The 14882-nt window shown below is 45.3% G+C and overlaps 1 protein-coding gene across 3 annotated transcripts in view; it reads left to right on the top strand.

Moving 5' to 3' along the window:
• Positions 1-14882, top strand: part of IQCE (IQ motif containing E) — a 272321-nt gene that overhangs the window by 136097 nt on the left and 121342 nt on the right. For all 3 annotated transcript variants that reach the window (XM_086940632.1, XM_086940634.1, XM_086940633.1), the window contains 3 exons: positions 10771-10934; positions 11517-11572; positions 11889-12091. In XM_086940632.1, coding sequence (XP_086796758.1) covers positions 10771-10934; positions 11517-11572; positions 11889-12091 — 423 coding nt within the window. The remainder of the gene's footprint in view (positions 1-10770; positions 10935-11516; positions 11573-11888; positions 12092-14882) is intronic.

The raw sequence follows: 14882 nt of genomic DNA, 5'->3' as shown, positions 1-14882 counted from the left end.
TCCTCCTCTTGGATGTCTGTGCACATGCGCGTTTCCCTTAATTAGAGACCTTAGTGATTGGTAGTCTCAAAATGTACCCTTTCTTAATGTGGCATACTAATGCAGCTGTGATCGATTTACAGAAAGAGAGGTTTTTCATGCAGCACCAATGGATTCTTCTATGGGGGAAAAAAGTTGTTTTAAAACACTTTTCCTGGAGTACAAGAGTTAAAAAATGACAAACCTCTTGCCTTTCACCATCGGAGAGAACTCCTACATATTATATATACACATTGATGACTCTAAACACCCTTACACATTCCTTCACAATGATGAGACAAGCGATTCCTTATTTAACTATCAACAATAATCTGACATGAATGCACAGACTTCTTCTTCATCATTAATTCCTTTATTGATAATTCCTTAAAAACATGTCGCCTATAGCCAACTTGTTTCATCCCGATGGACTTCTTCAGAGCTTCAGTAAATCTTTTCTATTTTCGACAACAGAGACAGTGATATGCAGTCATCCACATTGCATATTACAGTGTTCAGACCCACAAATTCTGTGTTGCATCAAAGCACACCTTTAAGGCTTTGTATCCTTTGATAATGACTACTCTAGTTCATGTGTTCGACTCGCTCAGCTTGCTCTGTTTGAATCGCCAGTTCAAGCGATTGATGAGAGCTACCGTGCTCGATACACCAGAGGAAACCTGCGCGTTGTAACACTACCATCCAATAAAACAAACATGTCCCTTTTTCAACACAAAGTAAACACTTTGCCATAATGGTGATTTACAATCAAAGACATGAACTAGAGTAGTCATTATCAAAGGATACAAAGCCTTAAAGGTGTGCTTCAATACAACATGGAATTTGTGAGTCTGAACACTGTAATGTGATGTGGATGACCGCATATCACTGTCTCTATTGTCGAAAATAGAAAAGATTTGCTGAAGTCCTGAAAAGTCCGTCAGGACAAAATGCGTTAGCTGATTCAGCTGTAATTTCACGATAATTTCTCAATGCAAAACCTAATTTACCTCTATCTTACCGCTGAAAAGGTGTTGGACCCTTGACACCATGTATTACCTTCAGGAGACTTTACATAAACATGAAAAATCTAAATACAAATCATATTTAAGGCAATATAGAGAGTTGGTGGGTATTTTTTTTTTCTTTTTTTTTGGTGTAAAACTTTTATTGACAGTTATCATCCATGTAACAGCAGTACATTTATACAGTAATCACAGCATGAGATAAAGAACGTCACGTACTTTTACACAGCTATTCAGCCGACAACCCTCCGGTCCGGCAGCACAGGATGAGGATGATATGGCAGACCATCAGGATGTAATTTTCGGAGCCATGAAGTTTTACTTTTAAGGTTCATTTTTGTTTTGTTCCTTTTATGAAAATTAGAAACCAAACCAAACGTAGTGGCTCAATTGTAATGAATAGACATAAAGCAATATAGAAAAAGAGTTGCTAGTAGAACATGCCGACCCCCAACCCCAGGCCATCCCCCTTCACCCCCCAGCACAGCGTGAGCCGAATACCCAATGACAAGAGTACATTTCTAATCCCACCCCGCAGCAACCCACAGGTTAATCAACCATTTCCTCCTCATCATCTGAGTCCTCGTCTTCGTCCTCCTGCAGCGGGTCACACAGGTCCCCTCTGTACCTATTCCAAGCCTCCCATACCCTATTCCATTTCTTTGGGTTCGCTCTGAGTTTATATACAGTTCTTTCAGTCAACATCAATTTGTCCATGTTCTTACACCATAGCGCCAAAGTAGGTAACTCCGCCACCCCCCATCTCTGCGCCACATCACGCTTTGCCACCATTGTGCCAATTGTAACCCATTGCTGTTGTCGGAGGTTAAGATCAGTGCCCTCCCATATGTTTAGGAGACAAAGGCGTGGCTCGGGTGTGAGAGAGGTATCAAGGGCCTGTGAGATTGTGCGCATGACCTGCTGCCAATATCTGGCAATGAGAGGGCAGCTCCACAGTGTGTGTAATAATGTGCCGTCCTCCCCACATCCCCTGAGACAGCGAGGGGAGTCAGCCCTGTGCATTTTGTGTAAGGTGGTCCTTGTATAATACGTTCTGTGCAGTATTTTTAACTGTATGAGCCTGAACCTAGCCGATACCCCAGCCTCACTCGGAGACACCATAGCAGCGTTCCAATCCGTCTCATCCATAGTACCCAACTCATCCTCCCACTTTTCTCGCAGTTTCTGTAGGGGATCTGGGAGATTATTTAGCAGTTTGCGGTATGTGAGCGAGGTGGCCCGTGATTGCATAAAATCCGTAAGAAGCCGGTCTTCCAGGGGTGAGGACTCTGGGACTGTAGTTCCTGGTTCCAACACCGCCAGGAGAGCGTGCCTGATTTGGATATATCTGTATGTTTCTGTGGGGCCCAGGGCATATTGCTGTTGAAGTTGCTCGAACGGAATCACCCCTGTGGACGACCAGAGATCTCCCACCGTAGAGATGCCTATATTATCCCACTGGGTGAACCCTTTACTGGTCCTGAGGCAGCCCAGTTTCTTGGCATCCCAAAGCGGGGTAAGCTTCGTGATGATTCCCTTCCACTGTAGCCTGGTGAGCGCCCTATACCATAAGGTGACTGTGTGTTTAGTAGGGCCAATCAGGTCCTTGAGGAGACATGGGTTATAGAGGGGGGCCAAGAGACTTTGTGTTCCCAGTTGGGCCCTGTCCGCCAGATATGCCGGGTCATTGTGCGATGCATGGATCCACTGATTGATTACCTTGAGTTGGGATGCCCAGTAGTATAGCTGCATATTCGGTAGTGCTATCCCACCATCGTACCAACCGCGGTTAAGTTTGAGGTGAGCTATTCTCGGAGGACGCTCACCCCATAGCAGGGTGGTGACAACTGCGGTGATTCTCTGAAAGTAGGAGGGCGGGATTACGTCTGGAGTATTTTCAAAGATGTACAGGAGGCGCGGGAGCGCCATCATTTTAAACAGGGCAGCGCGGCCTAGGAGTGTGAGCGGCAGGGACGACCAGTGTCTCACGTCTGCCTTCAGACGGAGGAGGGGGGGTGCCAAGTTCCGGTCGTTGAATACGGCCGTATCGCTGGTGACATGGATGCCCAAATACTTGAAGGAGACATCGGTCAACATCAAGGGACAGTGTTCAGGGAGGACTGGCCAGGGGCCCTTCAGAACATAAAGGACCGATTTCGTCCAATTGATTGTGTAGCCAGAGGCCGCACCGTGTTTGTCGCAGAGTGCTAATAGAATCGGAACACTCGATTCGGGGGCTGACACGTAGACCAACATATCATCAGCATACGATGAGACTCTATCCTCCCAGGTCTCCGTCCAACTGATGCCCTTCAATAGTGTTGTCTTTCTGAGAACAATCGCGAGAGGTTCAAGGACCAATGCGAACAATAACGGGGATAGGGGGCAGCCCTGGCGAGTCCCACGCGCTAAAGAGATCGCTCGTGAGATATGGCCATTGGCCGCCACGTGGGCTACTGGGCCTGTGTAGAGTAGTCGGACCCATGATATAAACTTCGGTCCGAAGCCCATCCGATGCAGAACTGCGAACAGGTATTGCCACTCTACCATGTCAAAAGCCATCCTGGCGTCCAGCGACAAGATGGCCGCCGGTTCCTTCAGGGAATGTGCTCGTGCCAACGCGCCGTGCACTCTACGGAGATTTATTGCTGTACTCCTGTGCGGCATAAAGCCGGACTGGTCTGGGTGGATCAGCTGGGAGAGGTGTGGAGTCAGTCTATTAGCAATCACCTTCGCTAGGATCTTTGCCTCTGCATTGATGAGCGAGATCGGGCGATAGGATGTGCAGCACTCTGGAGGTTTATCAGGTTTTGGGATAGCTACTATCGTCGCCAAGCGCTGGTCTAAAGGCAGCGTCCCGGTCTCACGGCAGTTCTCAAACATGGCCAACAATGGTGGGCCCAATGTGTCTGACATTGTTTGGAACCATTCGATTGGTATCCCATTGGGGCCCAGTGCTCTGCCTGTGTGCAGTGCACTTATCGCCATACGGAGTTCCTCCACCGTAAGGTCCGCTTCCAACTCGGTCTGCGCCTCCGGTGTTAATACCTCTACTTCTACCTCTTGGAGTGCCAGTTCCGCCTTTTCTGCCGTGACCACCACCTCTGGGGTGTATACCCTTTGGAAATGGTCTGCTAGGAGGTCGACGATTTTAGGAGGGTGCGTGTGATACGTCCCTACTTGGTCCCGTAACTGCAGAATGTGCCTACCTCCGTCCCGTTTTTTGTCCAGCCAAGCCAGCAATTTGTTGGCTTTGTCGCCCACATCATAAACTCTGCATGCTGTCGACTCTATACGCTCTAATACCCGTCGACGGAGAAGGTCGTCATGTTTTTGCTGGCAGAGAGTCAGCGCGTGTCGTGTGGCTTCTGACGGTGTGGTCATATGAGTCACATTAGCCTGCTCCAACTGCAGTTCCAGTTCTACCAGTTCTTGTTTTTGTTTACGTTTATGATCGGCTATGGTCGCAATGGCCTGGCCCCTAAGTACTGTCTTGTATGCTTCCCAGAGAATCGTCGGTGAGGACACCGATCCGGAGTTCTCCTGGAAATAATGCTTAGTGGCGGTTTTGAGGGATTTTCGGATCGGAGGAATTTTAAGATAACCAGGGTAGATGGGATAGAGACGTTTGCGAGCCGTGGCCGAGCAGGACAGTGTAGCGATCAAGGGAGAATGGTCTGATATACCCCGTGGCGCAATCTGTACCTTGTCAAAAGTGAGTTTGCCACCCCCCAGTGTGAGAAAATAGTCAATGCGAGACAGGCAATCATGGGTGGATGAGTAGTATGAATAGTGGCGATCAGTAGGGTGAAGCTGTCTCCAAATGTCTACCAGACCCTGTGCCTCCAAGAAGTCCCTGAATTTCGTTGGGCCAGTGGGGAGGGAGCGAGCCGGAAACCTGTCCATGTCAGTGTTAGCCAATGCATTGAAGTCTCCGCCCACCAACAGGTCCCCTTCCGGGAGTTCCAAAAGAAATTTACCCAGGTCCGGAAGTGCCGATGAATGTAGCGCTGGTGGGATGTACGCAGACACCACGTTAATGGGCACGCCCTCCCATTGCCCACACACCGCCGCAAAGCGGCCATGCTTGTCCGCTTTCGTGGAGTGATGTATGAAGCGTGACGTTCTCCTCACCCAGACACCCGTCCCCCGGGACCCCGAAGTAAAGTCTGAATGCATTACCATGCGATATCCTCTCCTATCCAGGGCTTTGGTGGCTACCCCCACTAAGTGCGTTTCCTGGAGGAGGGCGATATCACAATTCAGTCTCTTAATACATTGTAGGACCAGCCCTCTCTTCACTTTATCTCCTAACCCCCGAACATTCCATGACATTACCTGTAGCGGTGGTACAGCCCCTACCCCAGTGTCATGCGTTACTACAGTAGGCTGTGAGAGGTCCGCCATTTTGTGATCGAGCGTGCAATTGGGTGTCCTAGAGGGTAGGACGGAGCCATATCAAGTAAAGAATTCCCCATCCCTGTGCAACTAAGCATGTGTTTGCTCCATTTCAGTGTTCGAGGATCAGAGGCGACATACCCGGTGTCAGGAATACGGTCATAAGTGACTACTAGCATTTTCAAAATGAGGAATAGAGCCAAACAGTTCAAACTAACAAACCAACATAACCCCCCCGTTCCCAACATCCCCACCCACCCTGCTTCCCTGCTACACGGACTCCAAACTGCCCGCCACCCCAATTTAGCAGAGTGCTTAAACCCACCCCAAAGAAAACACACAGTTACTTGCTCGTTGGGGGTGAGGAGCACTCCGGAATTAGCGACCCCTCGTACCCTCCACGGAGGCCCTCGGCCCAGTGTCCTTGGCGGTTCCAGCCGCAGTCCCAAACATCAATGTCACGTACATGTGTTCAAGGGTCCACCTCCAGATTTAGGTTAGCCTCGTCTCGTACCGGTGAGCTTCTGCCACTGTTCGTACCTTCGTCTCCGGCAGCGTTGCGGTCAGATTGAGGCGAGCCGTTCTTAGTCCGTCCAGGGCGGCGAGAGTGAGAGGTAGGACGCCAGCCGTCCAGCCAGTCTCGTGCAGTGCCAGGGTCGTCAAAAAACCAGGTCCTGTTCTCCGCCACCACCCGAAGCCTGGCTGGGAAGATCATGGAGTAAGGGAGTTCACGTTTCCTAAGTTCCTTTTTAACATCCAAGAATGTTTTTCGCCGCCTGGCCACCTCCGCCGTGTAGTCCGGGAAAAATGCCACCGTTGAGTTGAGGATTTTCACCGGTGGCGAGACACGTGCCGCCTGGAGGATGACGTCCCGGTCGCGCTAGTTAAACAGTCTTGCTAGGATTGGCCTAGGCGCGGCCCCTGGTTTCGGTTGACCTCCCGGGACCCTGTGGGCTCGCTCCACGGAAAAGAAGGCCGACAGGCCTTTAGGTTGAAGATGAGTTTTGATGAGATCCTCCACGTATAAATCCGTAGCCCTCACACCTTCAGTCTCTGGAACGCCAAGAATGCGCACATTGTTCCGCCTGGAACGGCCCTCCTGATCGTCGAGTTTGTCTTTAAGGAGCTTGTTTTCCGCCATGACCGCTTCCATGGCCGTCTGCAGTTCCGAAACATCCTCCACCAGCGATTTCGTGACAAGCTCTAAAGAGCCTACTTTCTCGGCCATCTTGTGAAAGTCCGCTCGGATAAGGGTGATTTCGGTCGAGATAGAGCCCACCGTCGTCTGGACCTGCGAAAGAGCCCTCATAACGTCATCCAGCGTCGCCTTCTTCGTTCCCCCAGGCTCGCCTGGTTTTACGGGGGGAGTCCTCCCATCCGCCGGAGGGGAAGCGGTTCTATCGTTTGTGAAGCGGTCAATACGAGTCTGGGTTGTGCCGCCTTTCACACCTTTCCCGGCCATCGTTCGGTCGCGGAGAGAATACAGTTCGTCGGTCCGGTGGGATATCAAGAGAAAGCACAGTCACGATGCGGACCTCAGTTCAAGATGAAGAGGGCTTCCGTTACAATGAGAGAGACGTCTTGATGGTCCCTGCAGGGCAGACTGTCGGGCAAAGTTCGGATGGTATTCTTGATAAAGTACGGCCACCCTTCCTATGAACCTCCGCTGGGTATAGCGAGCAAAGAAGTACTGGGCAGGGCCGTCACTGGGCGTGGTCCTCCTGCACCGACCACTTCCTGTCTGTAGTAGCCGAGCAGGCTGCACTTCCGGTCGGTCTCAGTTCTCACTCGAGTGCCCGGAGGTGGGCCTGTGCTCCGGTCGGTTCAGCACTCGACGATAACTCCGTCGTCCAATTCACGATTTTCGTCCGGGAACCTGCTGCCAGACCCGCCCGGTCTCGGGCGTCCGGTGCTGCCGTTGGAGGTAACAATTAGTCACGGATTATCGTGCGGATAGATGGAGAGGTCGCTTCCCTGCCGGAGCTAGTCCTCTATGCTGCCGCCATGTTCGGCCGCTAGCCACGCCCCCCGGTGGGTATTTTAAAGGGGTTTTTTTCTTGTCAAAAGTCAAGTTTCTCTGACCCTTTATTCATTAGTCAAGTATCAATCCGGTTACAGAATTTGGAAAACAGGAACATTAGAATTAATACAGAACATATTATAGGTTGCATACAAAGCATTCCATAAAAGGAAGGAATGAGACATCAAATGTCCGTCAGAATTCTTTAAAGAGTTCAGGAAATATATAATTTAAGAGTGAATTATGCAAGGCTAATCAATAATTAATATTAGGTAAAAATCTCCCATAAAGAGAAATAAATGCAGAAGACAAATATATCTTTTCAAAACTAATTAACTACTCAAAGCATAAACTTAAAGTTTTAGCATCTAAACCTTCTGCCCTGGTCTGTTCCATCTGCCTTTCTATGCGTCACAAAGAGCGGGACAGCCCGCCCTTCACAAGACCACAGAGGAATGTGATCTGCCTTGCCAAAAATATGACGTACAAGGCTAGCCTATGCCCCCACCTCCCTCTATCTCTCCTCGGAAGCAATCTTCTCCCAGACTGCACCCACGACGTTCACGTCCTAACCCATATGATGCTTGATCTCATCTGCTTCTTCTCCTCCCTCTCGGACTAAGGCCAGCTGAGGCTCAAGGCTTAAAAAGCGAGCGAAGAAACCCCCTAAGAGGTCATTATATATATATATATATATATAATTCTTGGCTGACTATACTAATAATGTTGCAGTTTTCAGTAAAGCTTGTACCGTGATTGGTTAGCATAGATGACATGAGGGTCTCGCCATCCTGTTTTCATTGGCAAATCCAACCCATACCAGTTTTAACAAAGGAAGTGTTAATGCTTGGTACAGTCTTATGTTTCACCAGCAATAATTATACAAATATGCAACATTAAGGCAGAAAAATGTATCAGTCCATTTCCTCCTTCCTTTCACATCGCATGCAGGAATGATATTTTCAACAAACACTGGTACATTGGCACAATAACAAGAATTTACAGTTCACTGTGGCCATGTCTCCTTTGGGTCTTCATTTGAGGTACTTGGCAGTCCTGTGCATGTGTCTCTCATTTCAGCACAATTCTCAGCCATGCCGGATTCTTAGGCAGCCATTTAATGATGGGCCCATAAACAAAATGAACACAAAAAGATTTTAATTTATGATAATAAATCCCATTATGTTTTACCTCCTCCATACTAGTACCCTGTATTAGTGATTACCTAGCAAAAGCTATTAGTTTAAAGCAGCTTTTCTATTATTTGTGCACAACATGCAAAAAATGTGCAATATGCAACCTAGCATAATCATGCACCAGTGCAAATTATCAAAGCACACACAGTTAATACACACTCATAGCAACATGCTCTAATGTTTTAAATAGCTTTTCATGCAAAATCCGTTTTGCCACGTATAGTGTTAGTGCATGGTAATTAATACACATTATAAGAAGATGTGTTATGTACTGAATATGCATGGGCTAAATATGCAACAAGCCAAAATCTCTTAAGACAGGAACATGGAGTGTAGATTACAAAGAAAATGAGCTGGGAAGAGAGAACACTTTCCAGGATTACTTTCAAAGATAAAGAGGCCACTGAAATTATGAGTTTTCTCTACACTGCAACAAAAAAAAAACATTATTCAGCACAAGCATTTCAGACTGACTAGGCCTCATTTCATGTTTCATGTGCCATGTGTTTTCCACTTGCACCAAAATCTGCATCATTTCAAATGCAGTCTGTCTAAAGCACAAAAATAAAGCAATGCCTGACTCCAGATGAAATCTAAGCTACATCACAGGCAGCAAGAATTTTAAGGAATTATCAATAAAGGAATTAATGATGAATAAGTCTGTGCAATCACATCATAATTTTGTTGATGGTTAAATAAGGAATCTGATGTCTCATTATTGTGATGGAACAAGGGTGTGCTGAGTCAACAATGTATGTATAGTACAGCTTGAGATGTTCTGTTGCTGGCAGGTATTTTGAGGAGATTTGTGCAATATTATGTAACAAAGATTCTTTACTGAGATCACTATACAGGTAGTCAAATGTCCAGCCTGGGTAAGACTTAGAAACCTTGTAGGATTGTTACTCTTAATGTGACAGTTTAAGGTGATTGTATTAGTACAGCTACAAAAAGGAAATATATGTTTTGAAAAGAATAATCAACATTGAAAGGCTTAAAGGACAATCTCTACTGGAGAGTGAATGTTGGTTTGATTGACTGATGATCATTGTGACTATCAAAACAGAATTGGTTTGCAATATTGGAGCTTCATTAATAAACCAAAAATAATGAAATATGTTACCAGTGAGTCTGTTTTATTCCCACACTGTTCACCCCCGGCCAAGTGTTTTCATCTTGCTGTATCTTTCCTTACTTTATCACAAAAACATAATAAATTTGATCTAGATAAATGTAGTCTCTTATTTAGAATTTGGTGTACAAGGTACTCTACCATGCATGTGACAGAAAACTCTGTCCCCCTAACTCAAAGTTACCCAGTACTGTTTAGAGTCCAGTGCACTATCATATTTCCACTGCCAGTGGAAGCCTTTGACTAACTGCTCGACTGACGTTGGGCTGTTGGTCAAAGTACCTCAGGCCGTCCACCCTATTTAGGTTGGCTGTTCTGCTATATTTTTTTCCTATTTGGGGCTGCAGGTAAAACCTTGCGGTCCTAAACAGGAAAACAAATAAATGACCTCAACAGGCTGTGAGAAAACTCCCAGTATATAAGGGACATTTAGTTTTTATTTTTAAAAACAAAATACCTTTGTGGATGTTTGTGTTTAAAAAAAAAACATGAACATTGCACACACATAGCAAAGCTTCAGTACCTTCAGAGGAGATGCCATGGCACCTATGAAGATACAGTGATCTCTGTAAGACAGGCAGACATCTCTAAATATAGTGGACTGTAGTTTGCAGGGAGAAAAGGAGTACCCTCTGCCCACGTGAAATAAAGTAGTGCCACCGAGTTTGAAATAATTCCCTATTTCTTGATCTATTTGTTTGTTACAGCACGCAACTGTTTTTCGGTTAAATTGGTTACATTATGAAAGATGCTGCAGTGTTTTATATGCCTAAGGGAAATTAATAAAGAGCATTTGGATGCATATGTCTAACTAGATTTCTCAGCCCAAGAGATGTTGAGTCCCTAAGTTCCTATCCTATTTCTAATAATGAATTTAAGTTAACCAGTGAACGTTTTCCTTTCCTTTTGTTCAAATTCTGAATTAATTTGCATTGTAGTTTTCAGTGTATGCCTCTACTTGTCTTTCCCATTTATCAACAGAAGTCCGTCAGAGAATAAAAAATCCCAGAAACATCAAAAGTCTTTTAGCGTTGCCCTCGCAAAATTGACTAAGAATGTTAAAGATCTGCAGGAAGAAAACCAAAGCCTTAAAGTTGATCTGGAACGAGCTCTGGGGAACTCTCCTACTTCAAACCAAAGTGCAGGTAAAAATGACATTATTAAGCGTTTATAGTGGATCTTTTTTTAAATGTACTTACTGCTGCAAAGAAGAGGATGCAGGTGTTTCTGTTTTCAAAACTTTGAAATTAGCCTTATAAAACAATTAAGGCTTGGTTTGTGAGCCTCTGTCTAAAAAGAAAGAAAGCTGTTTTCCATCCTTATAAAAAATTTGACATTAGGAACGAACCCTGAATCAAATTACATTAAATATTGTTCAGTAAATTGGAGCACAAACAAATGCTATAAACAAATGAGAATACATCAAACTGAATTTTAAAAGTTTGCAGTGGGTACCAGGACCATTTGTGCAAGAAATTATTTTCATAGCATAAATAATCTCCATGTGCATGTCTTAATGACCCCACCACCAAATGTTGACATGACAGTTAATTCAGTTCTTTGCTGTCATTCATTCCCTTGTCTCTTTTTTTTCTTCAGCCCTTAATGTGAAAGCCTGGAAATGTGTTGATTTTTAAATGTCTTCTGAGAAAAGAGTTTTTACATCCTCAGTAAATTTTAAAGATAATATGACTCTTATTTGGCTTCGAATTCTGTCTTTTCTTTAGCATACAGTGACTGGAGCAAACAAAGATTGGTGAGACGAGTCTCTGAACTGGAAAAAGTAGGTAGCACCTTAACAATTGGTGAAAATACAAAAAGAATTCAAATTTTACTGTTGTAGTCTTCTATCTATATCCAACCTTCATGTTGTCAATTACATTTAAGCTGAAAGATTATATCTCAGTTGCATTTCTTTGTAGATCTGTTGACATCTGATGCTTGTAATTTCCCATTTATTTCTAGTATTGATATAGTCATGCATAACTGATGTTTTAATCGGGAATTAATACTAGTGATCACATATTGAGATTATTAGTTATTTTATTAATGATGGCTCCAGCTTATCTAATAGTTCACCATTGTTCCACTATCTTCAGAAGCTCAATGAGCTAGAAATCACCAAGTCTCAGCCGTCTAACACAGCCGAACCAGCAACTGTGGCTTCACATGTTAAAGCAGAGGTGAATCAAGACTCCTCTCAAACAAGCAGTGTTGCTGAGGAGTGTGAGCGTCTCCGAGGACTGGTCAAGAATTTGAAAGGAGATCGTAGTGCGCTGCAAACGAAGCTGGCTGAAAAAGAGTGAGTGTGGTGTCTTTGTGAAAGTTATTATACCCAAAATATAATAAAATGGGCACCCTATCATAATTAAAATGAATAGTTTCTACTCTTCAAATTAGTAATTCGTTGTTTGACACAACAATTAGTCAGTAGGTAAAATTCAAACTTTTACAAAGAATAATGAAAATCTATTTACCATGCAAAACACATTACTCATTCAAAATATAGATGTTACAGATATTAGTTTTATGTTCAAATAGTACAACAAACTGATTCAATGCACAGTCTATAAGTTTCTCATTGAAGCAAACTAAGGCAAAATCTTAGCGTACACTGTTGTAGAAACATCTTAATGTACTTTCCAAACAGCAACTGTAAAATAATATACCATATTTTGACCAAACATTGTCCTCATCAAGAGGTATACTAACACTGTCTCGCAAACCATCACTGTGCCAATTTGTTTAAATAATTGCATTAGCTACCTGGCTCTTAGAGCTTTGTATAATGGACAAAACAAATTATAAAGGGCTGTAGCTCTTCTTTAGTAATTCTGTCACAAATGAAATTACAGTATTTTATTTATTTATTTTATTTATTTAATTTATATGGCGCGTTATAACCACAGGGGTCTCTAAGCGCTGTCTGTCCAGATTTACGTGATGAGATATTACATTCACTTGAAACCAACTGTGCACCTACGATCTGCTCCATGCTTGTTTAAACAATACAGTCTTTAGTTTTTTTCTGAAGAAAAGTAAGTTGCTTTCCTTCCTGAGCTCTGGATCCAGTTTGTTCCATAAAGCTGGGAGCGTGTTGGAAAACGCACGGCCCCCCACCGTGGTCAATTTGAAGCGGGATTGGGACAAAAGAGTGGCGTCCGATGAACGCAAGGTCCTACCCGGTGTGTAGGGGGATAATCGGGATTTCAGATATTTTGGTGCTTTGCCATACAGAGTCTTGTGAGCGATACACAGTCCTTTAAAGACAATTCTCTGACGAATTGGGAGCCAATGCAGCTCCTGCATCAGGGGGGAGGCATGAGCAGTCCTGGGTTTTTTAAATATCAGCCTCGCTGCATCATTCATAACTCCCTGTAGTTTGTCCAGCAGCCGCTGGGGCAAACCTATATATAGGGAGTTCCCGTAGTCCAGCCTGGCCAGAATTGTGGCTGAGACCACGTGTCTCAAAGTAGGGAATGAAAGTAGGGCAGAGATCTTCCTTAGTTGTCTTAGAAGGCCTATGCAGGTACCCACTACAGTGGTAACTTGTTTTTCCATGGATAATTTATTATCCACATATAGGCCTAAGCTTTTGACTGCGGCTGCCGGTTTCGGTGGTGTACCCAGCTCCCTGGGCCAAAATTTCTCATTCCAAGGGTTGCCCGAGATGGAGATGGGCAGCACTTCCGTCTTATCCGGATTAACTTTCAAAGAGTTCTCGGACATCCAGTTAACTGTGGTTTTCAGTATGTCCTGTAGCCTAGTGGATTCTCCCGGGCCATCATCCAGCCGGATGATTATCTGGGTGTCATCGGCATAGTTGTACACTAGGCAGTCCATCCTATTCAGGAGAGCAATTAGTGGCTGCAGGTAGATATTGAAAAGTAGGGGTGACAAAGCAGAGCCCTGTGGGACCCCGCAGGTGATCGGAGCGGAGGTGGAAAGTAGATCGCCCAGCTGTACTCGTTGTGTCCTACCCTGCAAAAAAGATGTAAGCCATGCATGTGCTGTACCCATGACGCCAAAGGATCTCAGCCGCGACAGAAGCTGTTTGTGACACACGGTATCAAACGCCGCGGAGAGATCCAGTAGTATCAGGGCGCTCGGTGTTTTTACATCAGCCCGAGTTCTTAGCTCATCTAGAATGGATAACATGACTAGTTCCGTGCTGTGATTAGCACGGAACCCTGCCTGATTGATCTCCAGCAGGTTGTTACTCTCTAGATGGCCCGAGAGTAGAGCTAACACATGCTGCTCAATCACTTTAGCCAAAAAAGGCAACTGAGAGATGGGCCGAAAATGTTTCAGACATTTTGTGTCTGCACCAGGTTTCTTCAGTAAGGGGATCAGGCGGGCCTCTTTGAAAGCTAGAGGGATCTGTCCTGTGCGAAGAGAAGTGTTCAATAGATGCAGAACCTCTTCCTCAATTCCTGGCATTGCCACCTTGAATATGTCAGGAGGGCAAGGGTCCACCAAGGAACCCGATTTAACTCGGCCTACGATTTTAAGTAGTTCCTGTTTGGAAATAGGGGAGAACTCAGCTAATGGTGGGATATTTAACGGGGCGATAAGGTCTGGTAGGCAAGGACATTCGAGGGGTACGGTTTCCGCAATTTCGTCCAAGATATCGGATATCTTCTTTACGAAGAAGTCCTGAAACCTCTGACAGTCCTCCTGAGTGAACTCGGGACTTTGCTCTTTGTTCACCCTGAGCTCCGCCAGGACCCGAAAGATTTCCTTTTGCGGATTTCTTGCAGCAGCTATTCTTTCCTCGAAGAACGCAGCCTTCCTAGATTGTATGGCTAGTTTATAATGGGCTAAGGATGAGACGTATTCTTGCTTGGTGATGGCGTCATATTTTTTACGCCATGCCCGTTCTTTCTTCCTCACCCCACGTTTCATCTCCCTTAGGGAATCATTGTACCAAGGCGCCCCAGCTCCTCTCGCCACCTTTTTCATCCTGCGAAGAGGTGCCACCACATCAATGGCACTCCCCAGTTTATGCTGGAGGTGTCCACACAGGGCATCAACGTTGTCATCCTGCTCTTTTGCTAAAGGGGGGTGTTCTAAGAGGTAGACCAATTTTTCCC

This window comes from Lissotriton vulgaris, chromosome 10 (assembly GCF_964263255.1).
Source record: "Lissotriton vulgaris chromosome 10, aLisVul1.2, whole genome shotgun sequence".
NCBI lineage: Eukaryota > Metazoa > Chordata > Amphibia > Caudata > Salamandridae > Lissotriton > Lissotriton vulgaris.
The sequence above is the reverse complement of the archived record's forward strand: the minus strand, read 5'-3'. Positions and strand labels throughout refer to the sequence as shown.